The sequence below is a fragment of the Manis pentadactyla genome, chromosome 7 (genome assembly GCF_030020395.1).
Source record: "Manis pentadactyla isolate mManPen7 chromosome 7, mManPen7.hap1, whole genome shotgun sequence".
In the NCBI taxonomy this organism is placed as follows: domain Eukaryota; kingdom Metazoa; phylum Chordata; class Mammalia; order Pholidota; family Manidae; genus Manis; species Manis pentadactyla.
The window spans coordinates 117,412,113-117,430,443 of record NC_080025.1 but is presented as its reverse complement, the minus strand read 5'-3'; the positions used below and the strand labels follow the sequence as shown (position 1 = coordinate 117,430,443).

At 38.0% G+C, this 18,331-nt stretch overlaps 1 protein-coding gene across 2 annotated transcripts in view; it reads right to left on the bottom strand.

The window, feature by feature from the left end:
* CFTR (CF transmembrane conductance regulator) overlaps positions 1-18,331 on the bottom strand; it is a 164,042-nt gene that overhangs the window by 88,163 nt on the left and 57,548 nt on the right. For both annotated transcript variants that reach the window (XM_057504702.1, XM_036905683.2), the window contains exons 10-11: positions 16,085-16,177; positions 11,319-11,501 (exon numbers count right to left, since the gene is read on the bottom strand). In XM_057504702.1, the coding sequence (XP_057360685.1) occupies positions 11,319-11,501; positions 16,085-16,177 (276 nt within the window). The remainder of the gene's footprint in view (positions 1-11,318; positions 11,502-16,084; positions 16,178-18,331) is intronic.

Here is an 18,331-nt window from a genome sequence, read left to right as displayed (position 1 = left end):
TATATTTATGAAAATACAATAAATACAACTATTCCTAAAAGAGACACCAGTGGATGCAGTACAACAGCCAGGATACATCTACATCTGCAAGAACTCAACATCACACGAAGGGGGTAAGATACAAGCCGCAGCCAGGCGGGACCCAAATACTCCCCCACCCCAGAACCTGGTGGGAAGAAAGGAGTCGGAACAGGGAGGGAGTGAAAGCCCAGGACTGCTAAACAACCAGGTCTAGAAATCCGCACCCAGAGCGCAGACACAAGGTGCATGGGGTGCTGGAGATTAGAGAAATGGAAAAGCAAAACCTGTGGGCAGGTGCCCACAACTGGCACCCCTGAGACAAAAGAAAAGCGAGTGCTTTCTGCAAGTCTTAAAGAGACAGGAACCCGATAGCTGGATGAAGTCGTCCTGGCACACTTAGCCAGCAGCTGAGAATCCCAGGGAACCTTAGGTGCCCTAAACCCTGCAGAGGCAGCACAGCCCTGAAGCCGCTCATGGCACTAAGCAGCCTGCCAGTCGTTCCTCCAACTGGCGCGGACCCCGACACACCGGCCCAGTAGAGGGAGAGTGGCAGAGCATGCCGAGGGCGGCAACACCAGAAGGGACCGGGAGCAGATCGCATGCACCAACAGCGCCAGAGGGGACCAGGAGAGGCTTGTGCGAGCACGCAGCGGTGGCGACCAAACAGCCCAGGTGCGGCTCGCGCGCACCAGCGGCAGTGGAGACAGAGGAGCCCAGTAGAGGCCCGCATGGGGCTCCTGCAGCGCAGCCAGAGGGAGCAGGCACACACCCAGCAGCCGACTGGAATCCCAGCCCAATGCACAGCCACCCGGGCCAGACCCAAAGGCTGCTGCTGGCACACAGCTACCGGCAGGGGCACCACTATCATGGAGGAGCGCACCTGGCGTGCCTGCCACTCCCCACAGGACTCCACACTGCTCTGATGGACACTCCGCCCACAGCAGCTTAGGGGACTAACCCGGTGGCTGCTCCAGGAGTGTGGGTAACTGACACAGGCAGTGGGGAAGGGCAAGGCATCCAGCAAGCAGGAAAGGACTTCCTTCTCCCACCTGACACACCCACAACCTGCCTACAACCACCACTATCACCATGAAAAGGCAAAAAAATTTAGTCAGTCCAAGATAGTTCAGACAACACCTGAGAGAGGATCTGCAGAGACAGACCTAACCAGTCTCCCTGAAAAAGAATTCAAAATAAAAATCATAAACATGCTGACAGAGCTGCAGAGAAATACGCAAGAGCTAAGGGATGACATCCAGAGGAAGATTACAGACATCTGGAGGGAGATTACAGAAGTAAAACAAACTCGGGAAGGATTTATAAGCAGAATGGATAAGATGCAAGAGGACATTGATGGAATAGAAACCAGAGAACAGGAATGCATAGAAGCTGATGCAGAGAGAGATAAAAGGATCTATAGGAAAGAAACAATATTAAGAGAACTGTGTGACCAATACAAAAGGAACAATATCCACATTATAGGGGTACCAGAAGAAGAAGAGAGAGAAAAAGGGATAGAAAGTGTCTTTGAAGAAATAATTGCTGAGAACTTCCCCGAACTGGGGGAGGAAATAGTTGCTCAGACTACGGAGGCACACAGAACTCCCGAGAGACGGGACCCAAAGAGGACAACACTAAGACACATATAATTTAAAATATTTAAGACACAATAATTAAAAAGGCAAAGATCAAGGACAAGGACAGAGTATTAAAGGCAGCCAGAGAGAGAAAAAAGGTCACCTACAAAGGAAAACCCATCAGGCTATCATCAGACTTCTCAACAGAAACCTTACAGGCCAGAAAAAAATGGCATGATATATTTAATGCAATGAAACAGAAGGGCCTTGAACCAAGGAAACTGTATCCAGCATGATTATCATTTAAATATGAAGGAGGGATTAAACAATTCCCAGACAAGCAAAAGTTGAGGGAATTTGCCTCCCACAAACCACCTCTACAGGGTATCTTAGAGGGACTGCTCTAGATGGGAGCACTCCTAAAAAGAGCACAGAACAAAACACCCAACATAGGAAGAAGGGAGGAGGAGGAATAAGAAGGGAGAGAAATAATCATCAGACTGTGTTTATAATAGCTCAATAAACAAGTTAAGTTAGACAGTAAGGTAGTAAATGAGCTAACCTTAAACCTTTCATAACCATGAATCTAAAGCTTGTAATGGCAGTAAGTACATATCTTTCAATAATCACCATAAATGTAAATGGACTGAATGCACCAATCAAAAGAAACAAAGTAATAGGATGGATAAAAAAGCAAGACCCATCTATATGCTGCTTACAAGAGACTCACCTGAAACCCAAAGACATGCACAGATTAAAAGTCAAGGGATGGAAAAAGATATTTCATGCAAACAGCAGAGAAAAAAAAGCAGGTGTTACAATACTACTATCAGACAAAATAGACTTCAAAAGAAAGAAAATAACAAGAGATAAAGAAGGACATTACTTAATGATAAAGGGCTCAGTCCAACAAGAGGATATAACCATTATAAACATATATGCACCCAATACAGGAGCACCAACATACGTGCAACAAATACTAACAGAACTAAAGGAGGAAACAGAATGCAATGCATTCATTCTGGGAGACTTCAACACACCACTCACGCCAAAGGACAGATCCACCAGACAGAAAATAAGTAAGGACACAGAGGCACTGAACAACACACTAGAACAGATGGACCTAATAGACATCTATAGAACTCTACATCCAAAAGCAACAGGATACACATTCTTCTCAAGAGCACATGGAACATTCTCCAGAATAGACCACATACTAGGCCACAAAAAGAGCCTCAGTAAATTCAAAAAGATTGAAATCCTACCAACCAACTTTTCAGACCACAAAGGTATAAAACTAGAAATAAATTGTACAAAGAAAGCAAAAAGGCTCACAAACACATAGAGGCTTAACAACATGCTCCTAAATAATCAATGGATCAATGACCAAATTAAAATGGAGATCCAGCAATATGTGGAAACAAATGACAACAATAACACAAAGCCCCTACTTCTGTGGGACGCAGCAAAGCAGTCTTAAGAGGAAAGTATAAGCAATTCAGGCATATTTAAAGACGGAAGAACAATCCCAAATGAATAGTCTAATGTCACAATTATCAAAATTGGAAAAAGAAGAACAAATGAGGCATAAGTTCAGCAGACAGAGGGACATAATGAAGATCAGAGAAGAAATAAATACAATTGAGAAGAATAAAACAATAGAAAAAATCAATGAAATCAAGAGCTGGTTCTTCGAGAAAATAAACAAAATAGATAAGCCTTTAGCCGGACTTATTAAGAGAAAAAGTGAGTCAACAAACATCAACAGAATCAGAAACAGGAAAGGAAAAATCACAACGGACCCCAAAGACCCAGAAAGAAACAGAAAATCTAAACAGACCAATTACCAGCAACGAAATTCAACCAGTAATCGAAAAACTAACCAAGAACAAAACCCCCGGGCCAGATGGATTTACCTCGGAATTTTACCAGACATACAGAGAAGACATAATACCCATTCTCCTTAAAGTTTTCCAAAAAATAGAAGAGGAGGAAATACTTCCAAACTCATTCTGTGAAGCCAGCATCACTCTAATACCGAAACCAGGCAAAGACACCACAAAAACAGAAAATTACAGGCCAATATTCTTGATGAACTTAGATGCAAAAATACTCAACAAAATATTAGCAAACAGAATTCAAAAATACATCAAGAGGATCATACACTATGATCAAGTGGGATTCATCCCAGGGATGCAAGGATGGTACAACATTTGAAAATCCATCAACATCATCCACCACATCAACAAAAAGAAGGACAAAACCACATGATCATCTCCATAGATGTTGAAAAAGCATCCGACAAAATTCAACATCCATTCATGATAAAAATTCTCAACAAAATGGGTATAGAGGGCAAGTACCTCAACATAATAAAGGCCATATATGACAAACCCACAGCCAACATCATACTTAAAAGCAAGAAGCTGAAAGCTTTTCACCTAAGATTGGGAACAAGACAGGGATGCCCACTCTCCCCACTGTTATTCAACATAGTACTGGAGGTCCTAGCCACAGCAATCAGACAAAACAAAGAAATACAAGGAATCCAGATTGGTAAAGAAGAAGTCAAACTGTCACTATTTGCAGATGACATGATATTGTACATAAAAAACCCTAAAGACTCCACTGTAAAACTATTAGAACTAATATCTGAAATCTGAATTCAGCAAAGTTGCAGGATACAAAATTAACACACAGAAATCTGTAGCTTTCCTATACACTAACAATGAACTAATAGAAAGAGAAATCAGGAAAACAATTCTATTCACAATAGCATCAAAAAGAATAAAATACCTAGGAATAAACCTAACCAAGGAAGTGAAAGACCTATACCCTGAAAACTACAAGACACTCTTAAGAGAAACTAAAGAGGTCACTAACAAATGGAAACTCATCCCATGCTCCTGGCTAGGAAGAATTAATATCGTCAAAATGGCCATCCTGCCCAAAGCAATATACAGATTCAATGAAATCCCTATCAAATTACCAACAGCATTCTTCAATGAACTGGAACAAATAGTTCAAAAATTTATATGGAACCGCCAAAGACCCCGAATAGCCAAAGCAATCCTGAGAGGGAAGAATAAAGTGGGGGTATCTTGCACGCCAACTTCAAGCTCTACTACAAAGCCACAGTAATCAAGACAATTTGGTACTGGCACAAGGACAGAGCCAAAGACCAGTGGAACAGAATAGAGACTCCAGACATTAACCCAAATATATATGGCCAATTAATATATGATAAAGTAGCCATGGACATACAATGGGGAAATGACAGTCTCTTCAACAGATGGTGCTGGCAAAACTGGACAGCTGCATGTAAGAGAATGAAACTGGATCACTGTCTAATCCTATACACAAAAGTAAACTCCAAATGGATCAAAGTCCTGAATGTAAGTCATGAAACCATAAAACTCTTAGAAAAAAACATAGGCAAAAATCTCATGGACATAAACATGAGTGACTTCTTCATGAACATATCTCCCCGGGCAAGGGAAACATAGGCAAAAATGAACAAGTGGGACTATATCAAGCTTAAAAGCTTCTGTACAGCAAAGGACACCATCAATAGAACAAAAAGGTATCCTACAGTATGGGAGAACATATTCATAAATGACAGATCCGATAAAGGATTCACATCCAAAATATATAAAGAGCTCACACGCCTCAACAAACTAAAAGCAAATAATACAATTAAAAAATCGGCAGAGGAGCTGAATAGACAGTTCTCTAAAGAAGAAATCCAGATGGCCAACAGGCACATGAAAAGACGCTCCATATCGCTAATCATCAGAGAAATGCAAATTAAAACCACAATGAGATATCACCTCACACCAGTAAGGATCGCTATCATTGAAAAGACAAACAACAACAAATGTTGGCAAGGTTGTGGAGAAAGGGGAACCCTCCAACACTGCTGGTGGGAATGTAAATTAGTTCAACCATTGTGGAAAGCAGTATGGAGGTTCCTCAGAATGCTCAAAATAGAAATACCATTTGACCCAGGAATTCCACTTCTAGGAATTTACCCTAAGAATGCAGCACTCCAGTTTGAAAAAGACAAATGCACCCCTATGTTTATCACTGCACTGTTTACAATAGCCAAGATATGGAAGCAACCTAAATGTCCATCAGTAGATGAATGGATAAAGAAGAGGTGGTACATATACACAATGGAATATTACTCAGCTATAAGAAAAAAACAGATCCTACCATTTGCAACAACATGGATGGAGCTAGAGGGTATTATGCTCAGTGAAATAAGCCAGGCGGAGAAAGACAAGTACCAAATGATTTCACTCATATGTGGAGTATAAGAACAAAGGAAAACTGAAGGAACAAAAGAGCAGCAGAATCACAGAACCCAAGAATGGACTAACAGTTACCAAAAGGAAAGGGACTGGGGAGGATCTGTGGGGAGGGAGGGATAAGGGCGGGGAAAAAGAAAGGGGTCATTACGATTAGCATGTATAGTGCGTGGGGGGCACAGGGAGGGCTGTGCAACACAGAGAAGACGTAGTGATTTTACAGCATCTTACTACACAGATGGACAGTGACTGTGAAGGGGTATGTTGGGGGGACTTGGTGAAGGGGGGAGCCTAGTAAACATAATGTTCTTCATGTAATTGTAGATTAATGATACCAAAATTAAAAAATTTACTAAACACTTCCTGTTCTGGGCATTCTGCTATGCACAAAAGTAAAGGGGACTAAAAGAGACAATTATGAGAGAGTCCAGTAAGTGCTATGATAGAGGTTAGGTTCCTGGAGGTGGAGCACCTAATTCATATTGTTGGCACAGGTTTGGAGGAGGTCAGGAAAAGACTAGTAACAGCTAACATTTGCTGAGTGCTCACTCCATGCTGGGTGCTGTTCTGTATAACTGCATTTATTTGTTTTGTCTTCACAAAGCCCTACAAAGTATATTCAATATTATCTTCATCTTATAAAAGAGAAATGAGTTTAAAAGAGGTATGGTCAGGTGATATTGTTCCCATGAGCCCTGCTTGAAGAAAGTAGGATAAAATCATCCAAAATATCATTGAAGAAACTTCATCAAAAAGAGTATCACTAAGCAAAGACTTTATATAACTATGAACTAAATTTAATCTAATATGGGAATTAGAGTTGAAAAACAGAATTTAAATTATGTTATATGCCCTGACAATAAAAAAGGTTATAAGTAAAACAACACCAACAAAGGAAATGGGGTATAGAGGAAATTTATCAGCTGCCTCATCAAGAAAAGTTGGAAGTCAAAGGATATCCTCTAAACGTAACAAATCAAGTAACAGAAGTATAAGCTTATTTAAAATACAAAGATAAAACTTTAATATAATGCAACTGATTAAAATTGAGTAGAAGAAGAGTCAGCTGAGGAATAAAAAACATTATCTGATCTCATATTAGTGAACTAAAGAAATAGAAAATCAAAGACTTAACATAAATTTATTATTATAAATATAATTAACTAGAACAAAAACACATCCCCAACCTCCAAAGTTGGAAGGCCCTCGGGTTCATACCTTGGCCCCGTCTCCTCACATCAACACTTTCTCCTTTGGGATCTCACCTAGTCTCAGATCTTTATACTCTCAGCCCCCATTCTCTTAAAACCACATTTGCATATCCAACTAACATTACTATGTAGTTGTCAAACAGGCATTTGAACAATGTGGTACACACATAAACTGATGCAACCTTCGGGGAAGTAAGTTTGACAAATACACAAATGCTTTACCATTTTTAGGAAGCTATCCTACTGAAATACTTACTAACATGCTAAATGGTATTGTGTGTAAGATTACTCATAGTGCCATTCTTTATGTTAGCAAAATACCGGAAACAATCCAAATGTCAATCAGCAGATGACTCAGATTATAGAACATCCATCCACATAATGGAATACTACACACACACACACACACACACACACACACACACTTAAAAAATTAATAAGAGTGGTTGCCTCGTTGGTGGAGGGAATGATGGGAAGCAGAAAATAGGCACAGGATAGACAGAAGTGAGAGGGAAATCTAACTTTTTATATATTTTAATTTTCTAAAATTTGTAATTCTTAATTAAATTTTAGTAAGTAATAAAATCACCTAAAATACATTAGGAAGGAAGGAGGGTCAAGTAACAGACATCCTAGTGATATTTATTTCAGTAAATTTCACGATTCTTTTTTTGTATGAGGGAAAAATATCTGAAATACCTTATTCCTATGTAAAATCCTTTTGTATAAAGATTAAAACTAGGTGTGACATTTTTCATAATAGAATAGCTTTATGAATCCAAACAGTGGAATGGATCCAATTATCCAGGATAAAATACATATTTTATACTTAAATACATTTACATATTTATTGATATTTTTGTCATTTGAGATACATGAACTTAAATGAAAATGCCATCGAGTATGAGATATATGTAAATAACAAAATACAGATAAAGCTTGCAGACATTTGGATTTTATTTAAAAAGTAAGCAAAAGCGGGAACTAATAGCTTATTCTACACATGTGATGCTCAGTTATTATAAGACCAAGCTAAGTCCACGCCAGAGTGAAGCCAGAATGGATGGCAGAGGCCATGTGGGGTGGGGTAGTGAGCAAGGCCACAGATCTGCGTCACTTGTGGTAGGGACAAAAGAAGGACTGAAACTCCCCACACCCTGGAGGAGCTGCCACAGGCCAGCCTTCAGTCATAGGTACCCCATGGTGCAGACTTTTATACCACTGTTGTTAAGTAAAATAAATCAAGCAAGTTTCATAAATGCAAAACACTTAATGCAGATTACAACAACAAAAATTTTCCCAAAGATGTTTCATTAAACAAATTTGTATGGAGAACCTACGATGTGCTAGGCACTATGATAGTCCTTGGAATATAAAAACAAAGACTACATGGTTCCCTTGCAGTCTAGACAATTATAACAGGGAGAGTGATAAAGTTAAGCCTGACCGTATCATTTTATCAAGAAAATACAGACAGTCCCCAGTCAGTTTTTAATGGTTTGATTTAAGATTTTTGGGCAGTACAATGATTCAAAAGTGGTACACCTTCAGTAGAAACCATACTTCAAATTTTGAATTTCGATCTTTCCCCAGTCTGGCAATATGAGGTAAGATACTAGGCAGTGGCTGTGAGCCTCAGCTTCCAGTCAGCCATGCAGTCTGATACACTTACAACCATTCTGCTTTAAGTACAGCAGTCAATAAATTACATGAGATATTCAACATTTTATTATAAAATAGGCTTTGTGTTAAGTAATTTTGCCCAATGATTTGTAGGCTCTGTGTTCTGAGCACATTTAAAGTAGACTAGCCTAAGCTATGATGTTCAGAAGGTTAGGTATATTGAATGCATTTTTGACTTACAAGTGTTTTTTACCTCAATGGGTCTATGAGAACATAAATACATTGTAGGCAGAGGGAGATCTCTAATATATAGTAATTGTTGAAACTTAGGAAAAATCCAGAGATATAAAATATACCAAAATTCTCAGAGATGGCAGCTTGACATACAATGTCCTCCAGACACATTTATATACATATGTTACAAAATATAGATCATAATATATATACCATTTTATACCCTGTTGTCATTCTTAATTGTATATCCATCATATATATCCTTCAGAGCCATTTTTTATAGCACAGCTTTTACTGGCTGAATAACATGCCACTATATAACTACACCAAAACTTACCTAATCAATGCTCTATTATTAGGCATTTGGGGGGATCCCCCCAATTTTTGGTTATTGAAACAATGTCATGATGATTGTCTATATAAAATATCTGTAAACATACTAGGTTAAGTCACACAAACAGAAGAATTATTCAGTTATTTGTAAGACTTTTGATACACAAATTACCAAATTGAGTGGGGGTGTAATTTAACTTAAAATGTTAATATTTTCAATCATTCAATCTTATATTTTACCTACATCTTTCATCTAATAAGATTACACAATGCTCCATCCCCAATACTATAAAAAAATATCCTCCTAGATTGAGTTGCCAAACACTATTTCTCAGAAGAATTGAATTATTCCTAAGGAACCTCTGCATTCATTTTGACTCTGTCTTCCAGGAAAATGCAATTCAACTCCAGTCAGCAATTATCTGCTTATCAATTCTTAATAGAATTGCCTGAAATTTAATTGCTGGTACGTTTTTTAATCTGTAATTTCAAAGCTATTTTTGTACACCTTTCATAGAAGTAATTTTAAACACATAAAGAGCATTAACTTAAAAATTCTCTGAAACATAATTACCATCCTCTCACAAGCAAATATTCTTGTTTAGATCATCAGTAACTTGTTTATTAACAACTCCTCCTATGGTGTGATTATATTTTAATAGTAAAAATTACTAGTAATATTATACAAGAAATACATGGGGGAAAATAACCTGTAGAGAGGAAACTAGTTTTTTTAAGAAAACACACAAGTACAGCTACTTTATTCACATGTGTGGAAACAACTGGAGAGAGAAATAAACAAATTGCATTACTAGTATTGTGGACACCAAATTCAATGACTAGAAATCCTCTGTGGCATTTTGTTTCCCAGGTCTCAAACTAAATTGTTCAAAATATGGCTCTTTATTAGATATTAATCAATAACTCTTTCAGGAGTGCTTCTTAATTTCAATTTTTTAAAATATTTTTATCTTACAGAAGCTCTCCTCCCCTCACTTCCTCTCTTTTCCCCTCCTCTCCTCTCCTTTCCTTTCATCCTTGTGTTTAACTGTAGAAAATATTTTGAAAAGCTTTGAGGACACTACACTTTATCTTATATTTCTAGCAAGTACCATAGCTAAAATTACAGTCAAGTGGGAACAATGACCTATTTTTTTTTTTGTAACTTCCAAAGCAAATACCTGTTGCCCTTAGTAGCCCATTCCAAAGCTAGGTGGCCCTTTCTTATCTCTGATTTGATTCTTTATGCCCTTCAAATTTATTTCCTTGATAAGAAGAACAAGTGTTTATCATTACCTGAACAGTAGCTCATACTTTGAAGATCACTATAAAGTCTTGTGCTAACAATGAAATTTGACCATTTAGCTGTTATCACTTTCTTTTTTAGCTGTTTTCTAACCTATTAATTTTTGTCAACTGTATCTCCAAATATCCCTTGTTTATAATAAGTTGGGATGGAAGGAGAATAGGCAGGGAGGGTGACCAGCACTGAATAAATTATCATTCCTATGTATTCCATCAAAAAAAATCCTATCTCTTGCAAGAACTTTTCCTCATGATAAATCATAAGCAAGTCTGCATCCAATCTTCAAACTTCTAATGTCAACAAAATGGGGACCTTTTGCTCATGAGATAAATGCAAAGCTAAGACTTTTCTGGACCAGCTCTGAAAAAAGGTCTGTGCCTTTTTTCAGTCTGGTAAAAATGGAGGGTTCATTTATTCAATAAAGTTACTGAGTTGCCCATCATGTACAAGACACTGTGTTGACTGTTATGCAAAATATAAAGATGTAGAAGAAAAAAGCCACTGGAAATGATATGAAGAAATAAAAGAGTACAGGATATTACCAGTGGAATAATTTGTATTATAAGGGGCAGTATATCCAAGCATTCTCCTAATACCAATGTAAGAAACTGTCCAAAATACCTTCTTATAAAACAAACTAGGAAAAGAAAGGAGAAATGCATGCCAAATTAAGTTCTTAATGCTGAGGAACAGAAGGGACTACCTTGCCTGCTCCAGTGGACCCAGCAACTGCCAGCAACTGTCCTCTTTCTATCTTGAAATTGATATCTTTCAGGACAGGAGCACCAAGGAGTGAGAAGTTACTGAAGAAGAGGCTGTTATCACCGCTGGAAATTCTTCTATTAATATTGTTTTGTTTTGCTTTCTCAAATAATTCCCCACATCCCTGTAAAAATAAAATAAAACATAGAAAATGAAAACTAGGTTTTTCAGATATTTTTTATAGCTATTTGTTTTGTGCACTCATTTGTATATTTATGATTAGTTTGAAAAGCACATGGATGCCAGATCCATACTTTAGAGCATATAATTATATAACACATGATTTCTAGAGTATGTGACCCTGAAAATTTTTAAATTATAATTATAGCATTAATGAAAACATAATTTCAATTTCTCAGATTGTGGCTCATCATCAAATTAAAGAATACACACACACACACACACACACCTTCTGCTATAGGTTGGGTACATAAACATTATTTAATCCTCAGCATAGTAATACCATATTAGGTAGATTTTATAATCCCTCTCTTTCAAAATGTAGACTGTGACTCAGAGAGGTGAAGTGAATAAAGCCACATACCCAGTAGGCCAGAGTAGACCTGCAACCCAAATTTGACTTTTAGTCTATCATACAGGTAACACCTTCCTCCAAGAAGCTCAAAGCATTTCTTTAAGCAGTTATTACTACTACATGAAAATATGGTAAGATTGCCAGATTACTGGCATGAAGTACATTTATACCAGAGTAGCTGGGAAGAAAAAATTACCTTTGAAAGTTCCCTACTTCCCTATTGTCCCATAGGAAGTTTTAGGTAATGGTCTTCAAACCAAACTCAACAGCCCTGAAGACATGAGGAGGAAGATGGACACATAGTCTTAGGGAAAACTATTCCTGCATCCTCAACAGCCAAATGCACTCCCTCTTAGAATCAATCTGCTTGAGATTTGCCTGTTGTTGTCCTTTCTCCCTTCCTGCTTCCCCTCTCACAAGTGTCCTTCCCTCATTTTATGCAGAAGAGGAGCCTTCTCACCAGTTCTAAGTCTTACCATGTTGCACTTTCTGAACTGCAAAAACCTCTAGGACCCAAACAAGGGAAACATAACAGAATGATTTTCCCCTGAAAGAGGAGCCCCTAAAAGCAAAGGCAGAAACACCCCACGAGGTAACGCCTTATTTCACCCAGGCTTCAGACTGAAGGCAGTCTATGTGTCTCAGTTTAGAGTAAGATTTCAAAAATGACTGAATAATAGGCATTTTAATTAATTATTTGGTTGCTTCTTAAAATATTAATACATATTGTTTACATCTCAAAGCTGGCATACTTTTTGTAACATAAAGCAAACTGATTGGCTTGACAATGAGAACTGACATCATCAATTCATTTATCTTCCCTAAATTGAATGCACTGAAACAGCAGCTCCCAGGTTTTGACAAAAATCCATTTAACATACATGGACGATTTACAACAAACAGGAATTGCATGTAAACGTATGTTGAAAAACTTGTAGGTCAACTTTAAAATATGTCAGAAGCACATAGTTCTTCAAAATTCTTGTAGGGCTTACATAGCTGAAGACAACTGCTTTGAGTTCTCATGATACGGATGGCTAACATCCCCCTCAGTCATCAGACAACTAAAGGCATAGCTTTTGAAAAATAGGCAAAGTCTTTTAAGAATGAGACAAAGATATTTATTATTCCTTTTTCATTTATTAATCACACAGATATTTATCAAGCATCATCTTTGTGTTAAAGACCACTTCAACCATCCCACACAGTAGAGTAACATATGAATTGATATTAATATTGCAGTGCACTCTGTGCTACAAATGAACATCACACAAGTCCTATGAATGTACATTAGAAAGAGCAACCAACTCAGCCTGGAGCTTGCTCAGGTAAATAACCCACATACTAGGCTATGAAGGACAGAAGTGGGATTTCACAAGACCAGGAAAGTTGAATAGGCGTTCCAGGAAGATGGAACTGCATGCCCAGTGATTTCGCTTTAAAAGAACTAAATACTTTGCAGGTAAGGTGAGTGGCTGGGTTAGATGAACAAGACCAGATGAGAGGGTGTCCTTGGTAAGGTGGAAAGTGTAGGCTGTTAAAGAGCTTGTTCCACACTTAGAAGTACTTTTATCCAATAAGCACTTGGGCCAAGGAAAGGTTGTTGTTATAAACAACTTTTATTTCTGATTACAGAAGTAAGACACTTACCTCAGGAAATTTGGAAAACACAGAAAAGAAAAAAGAAGAAAATAGCAATCAACAGAGGTACAACCATGGAGAAGAAACCATGTTTAACGCTTCAACTGAAATCCCTCCACTCTTTTACATATAAACATTAAGAAAATTTTTATATAAAGTTTGTGACCTGTTGTTTTTTGGTTTTGGATTTGTGTTGAAATTTTTTGTAGTTTTATAGGTAAAAATGGAATCTCACTATTGACCTTATTTTCATTGTTTGATCCCCAGTAAGACTGAACATTTTCTGTGTCTGTGAGTCCCCTGTAGTCATGAGCGGATGGCTTATGCCAGCCTTTGTTTTTATCTCAGTCTGTCTCCTCTCCTCATTTAGCTGGGTGACGGCTGACATGCTGAGCTTCACGTATCGTTGACAGTATTAGAGATAAAGCATGTAAAAACATTTTGTGTGCAATAAAGCAGTAGTTACTCTGTTTTTCTTTTTTAAGTAAGAGGCAGTATGCTGAGTGGAAAGGGGCTTTGGAGTCAGAGAAACTTTGACCTGTTAGCTCAGCTTTAACTAGTTGTATAACCTTGTTCTGGTTAAACTCTTTAAGCCTCAGCTTCCTAAATGCACATAGAAATTTTTCCTACTCACAGGTTTGGAGCGAGGGAGGAGTCATCTACAACTCATCAGGGACTTGCCCCTTGGGTAACTGGGTGGATGGTGATATCCTCAAAGGGAATGGAGAATACACTGGAAGAAGCAGGTCTATGAAGCTTACGAAATGATGAATGTGAAGTGCTGGAGGAGCACGCAGGAAATTTGGAAATGTAAGCATGAAGTTCAGGGAAGAAGCTGAGGCCAGAGATTTGCATTTGAAAGACATCAGCACACTGATGGAAGCTGAGCCTGGGTGAGGTCACCTACAGAAAGCATGAAATGCTGGAAAGAGGCCTAGGTGGGGACCCAGTGGCCCAAGACAGAGAGAGCTGAGGGGTTAGGAAATTCTGGGCTAAGGAAGAGGTTTCAGAGTGTGACATTTCCAAAGTAGAGTAAGTCTACGTGCTCAGAGAGCTCGGGATTATGACTATGAGAGGAAGCTTCTGGAGCAGTCACTGTAAAATAGAAGTTCTAAGGATAGGATTGGATAGCACAGGTTTACCAATCACCATTATCCCGAGCAAATACCATCACGGAGCCTCCAGAATTTGATAGGCGACAGTCAAAGACCGGAGGATGATACAACCAGATGGGAGGCCACAGTTCAGTGAAAAGATTACAGACTGACATTTGGGTCCAAAATCTGGCTTCAGCCCTTGCCATTTGTGTAAGATAAGCCAAGTCCCTTAACCTTTGTAAGCCTCCATTCCCCTATCAGTAAACTGGAAATATTAACATTACTTGGGTATAGGAATATTATGAGAAATAAATGAGACAACACATACGAAGAACTATACCAACACCTGGCACATAGTAAGGGCTCAAGACGCTAGCTATTTTATTATACGGAAGGAGATTGAAAGGAAGACTTTTTGTACCACAGCAGAAAAACAACCATCTGAAAGAAGCAGTAGAATTGTAAAACTTCTATTTTTCTTTCAAGCCTAGAAGGGCACTTGAAATTCCTAAAAATGAAGAAGCAAAATCAATCTGTTCTGCACCCTTCCCTACAATTCTGCTATGCAGATAAAGAAGATACTGTTATTCACTTACCTATATCTTTAAAAATAAAGTAAAGTGAAGCCCTAGAGGTCCAATTACTTACATAAATAAAAACAGTCTAAGATATTGTGAAATACGTAGAAATGGGACACTGGTTTCATAACTCCTACCTTTACTCAAGGACATAAGTGATAAAGAAGTAGGAGCTTGATGTTCTCAGTAAACAAATAGTGCTTCTTTAGGGATTGAAAATCATTGATAATATTTTTTCTGACTCTTAGATATAGGAGAGAATTTTTAAGAGTGATTGAAAGCAATTAAAAATAATAGAAAACTATACATTGGTATAGCTCTCACACTTCTTTATGTTGATGTGTATATAAAACACATTGGATGGGAACTTGAGTTAAAGAAGTCAGCTTTCACTGAGGAATGGTTAGGTACATGGTACTCTGCTAAACACTTTGCATGAATTATCTCAGTTAATCTTCACAAAGATCTGCAAGGTAAATATTAATATTCCCATTGTACAGATGAAGAATCCAAAGGCTCCACAAAGTAACTTGATCTAGATTACACAGAGAATAAGTGGCAGAGCCAGGATTCAAAGCCAGCCCTATCTGGCTCCAAAACCTATGACATTTGTATTACTTTCTAATCTGTTATATCAAATTAATATGACTTAGAAAAAAAGGGGGGGCTTTTATACTGTATTTAATATTCCTGGGCCCCCTACTTTGTAACCTATAAAATACATGGAGTGATTTCACCTTCCAGTTCTACCAGCTCTATCATCATTCTAACTTTGTTGTCCATTAGGATGAAAACCAGATGCAGAAGGAAAAAAACGCTTAAGTATTTAGATTAAACAATTTTAAAAAATTCTCACCTCCTCCCAGAAGGCTGTTACATTCTCCATCACTACTTCTGTAGTTGTTAAGTTATATTCCAATGTCTTATACTCCTGCTTTTGTAAGAAATCCTGTTCATAAAAAAAGGCAAAAACATACTATAGAACAAGAAAAGCATTAATGCCTTATTGCATCTATTTCACACTCTAATAGTTGTATATCTTGTATTTGGATTTTATGAATTATATTAAACACTACTACCTAAAAAATCATTTTTAACAATGTTCTAAAGTTAATTTGCTAAGCACTAGGATTCATCACATTTGAAATGCACTCTTAAAACGTGGTATTTTACTGATTGTTTATGGTTCATAATGCGTGATCAAAACCGAAAGTTTCTGTGATGACTGCCCTTGCACTGTTCACCATGTAAGAACTTATTCACTATGTAAGAATTTGTTCACCATGCAAGAAATTGTTCATTATACTTTAGAAGATTGGAGACTGTTGAGAATTAGACTTGGGGTTGATTAATGATTGTGCATTGAGTCCCTATACAGAATTTTATTGTTGTTAACAACCATTTGATCAATAAATATAAGATATGCCCTCTCAAACAAACAAAAAAAAATTCAAACGAAAAAAAAAAACGTAGTATTTTATAAAATTGATATTATTATACATTGGATTTGAGCATACAACTGATTCTTCCTTGTACTGTTACATGATACCATTAGTGAGGAATTTATAAAAATCCCTAAATGACCAGCCAATGTGCCCCAATTCAACATTAGGCAGAGGGAAAACTAATATCTTCATCTTTATAGCACCCTCCTTATTAGAGACATCGTTGGTCTCACTTCCCTGGGGTAAGGAAAGATACGAAGATCTGTTATAACTGATTTTAAGGCATCAAACATTGATTCTAAAAGCTCTGTAGGGGCGCCAAATCACAGTTTTCTAGGGAAGGCAGGAGCGAAAGGAAGGATGAAATCCCTGCTGCCATCTTTGCCGCTGGAGGTAATGAAAAAAGCCTGGTCCTTGCCTCACTTTCCTTCTCTGCTCTTCTCTGGCGTGTTCTCTCTATTTTGGTGTCTCTCTTTTTCTCCCAGGGTTTTCCAGACCTGTCTCTCTGCCTCTGTGTTACTACTGTTCAGGGACCTCATCCTCCGCCTCTGTGATGCTCCCTTCTTCAGGGTGTGCCTATATGTTGCTCTCTCTCTCTCTGTCCCTCCCTCCCTCCCTCCCTCCCTCCCTCCCGCGCTCTCCCTACACAGCTCACCACACAGCTGTGTGGGTTAACAGAAGGAATGATATTAGTGCAAGAGTTGCTAAGATTCTGAGCCACATTAAATGATTTGTCTAAATCATACATCTCAAATTCACACATCTTCAAGATGATAAAATTTAGGAAGGTGGCTAAGGAGAGATTGTGATGAACAGGAAAGAACAGGCCCCCTCTAAGGGGTGAGCAGCCGCTGCTTCTGAGGGAAGAGGATCCCCTTTACTCCATATTCTAAATCTTCAAAAGAGGCTGAAGACATGACTTACTGTATATGTGACATCTCCCAATTTTTAAGTACTGGCAACGAATTCAAAACACGTTTTTAATGTAAAGGTAAATTAAAATAGGCCTAGGGGCTGAAATTAGGTCCATGGGTCACAATTTGCAAACTCTGGCCAATATTACATAATGGGAGAATCACCTCAAAGTGGCTCACCCTTCATGCTTATTTTTATTTATGTCACAGTGATTTACTTCCTGGGTTAGATATTTAAATGGATGTCAAAATGAATGTCACAATAATAAAACACTGTGACTTGTATATTAATTTAAAAATTTTATCCACACGTAAGTTCATGATGGTTACTCAATTAGCTTTGTATAAGTTCAGTCTTGTCACCTAAGGACTTTACAACTTCTCTTCAAAGCTACCAGCTACATCAGCATTCTGGGATTTTAAGGTAATTCATGTGGCATAAAATGCCATTCTCATCCATTATACTGCCCAGGGAAATGCCTGGAAAAATTTAAGATGAACATTCTTAGTGTTAGCTGGGAAGTTTTACAAATCCCTGTTGAATTTGCCATCATCTTTTTGTCTATTTGCCACTTTCATTAGAACCAATCTATTCATTGATTACTTGGATAAAAATCTTCAGAATAGAGAAACAGTATTTTTTTCAGAGTCTTTCACTTAAGAGAATCTTGCTGGCCTTCATTTTGTTTCACTAGGCTTTAATTACAAGGGCTCATTAAACCACATACAGTAATCAAGAAAGGA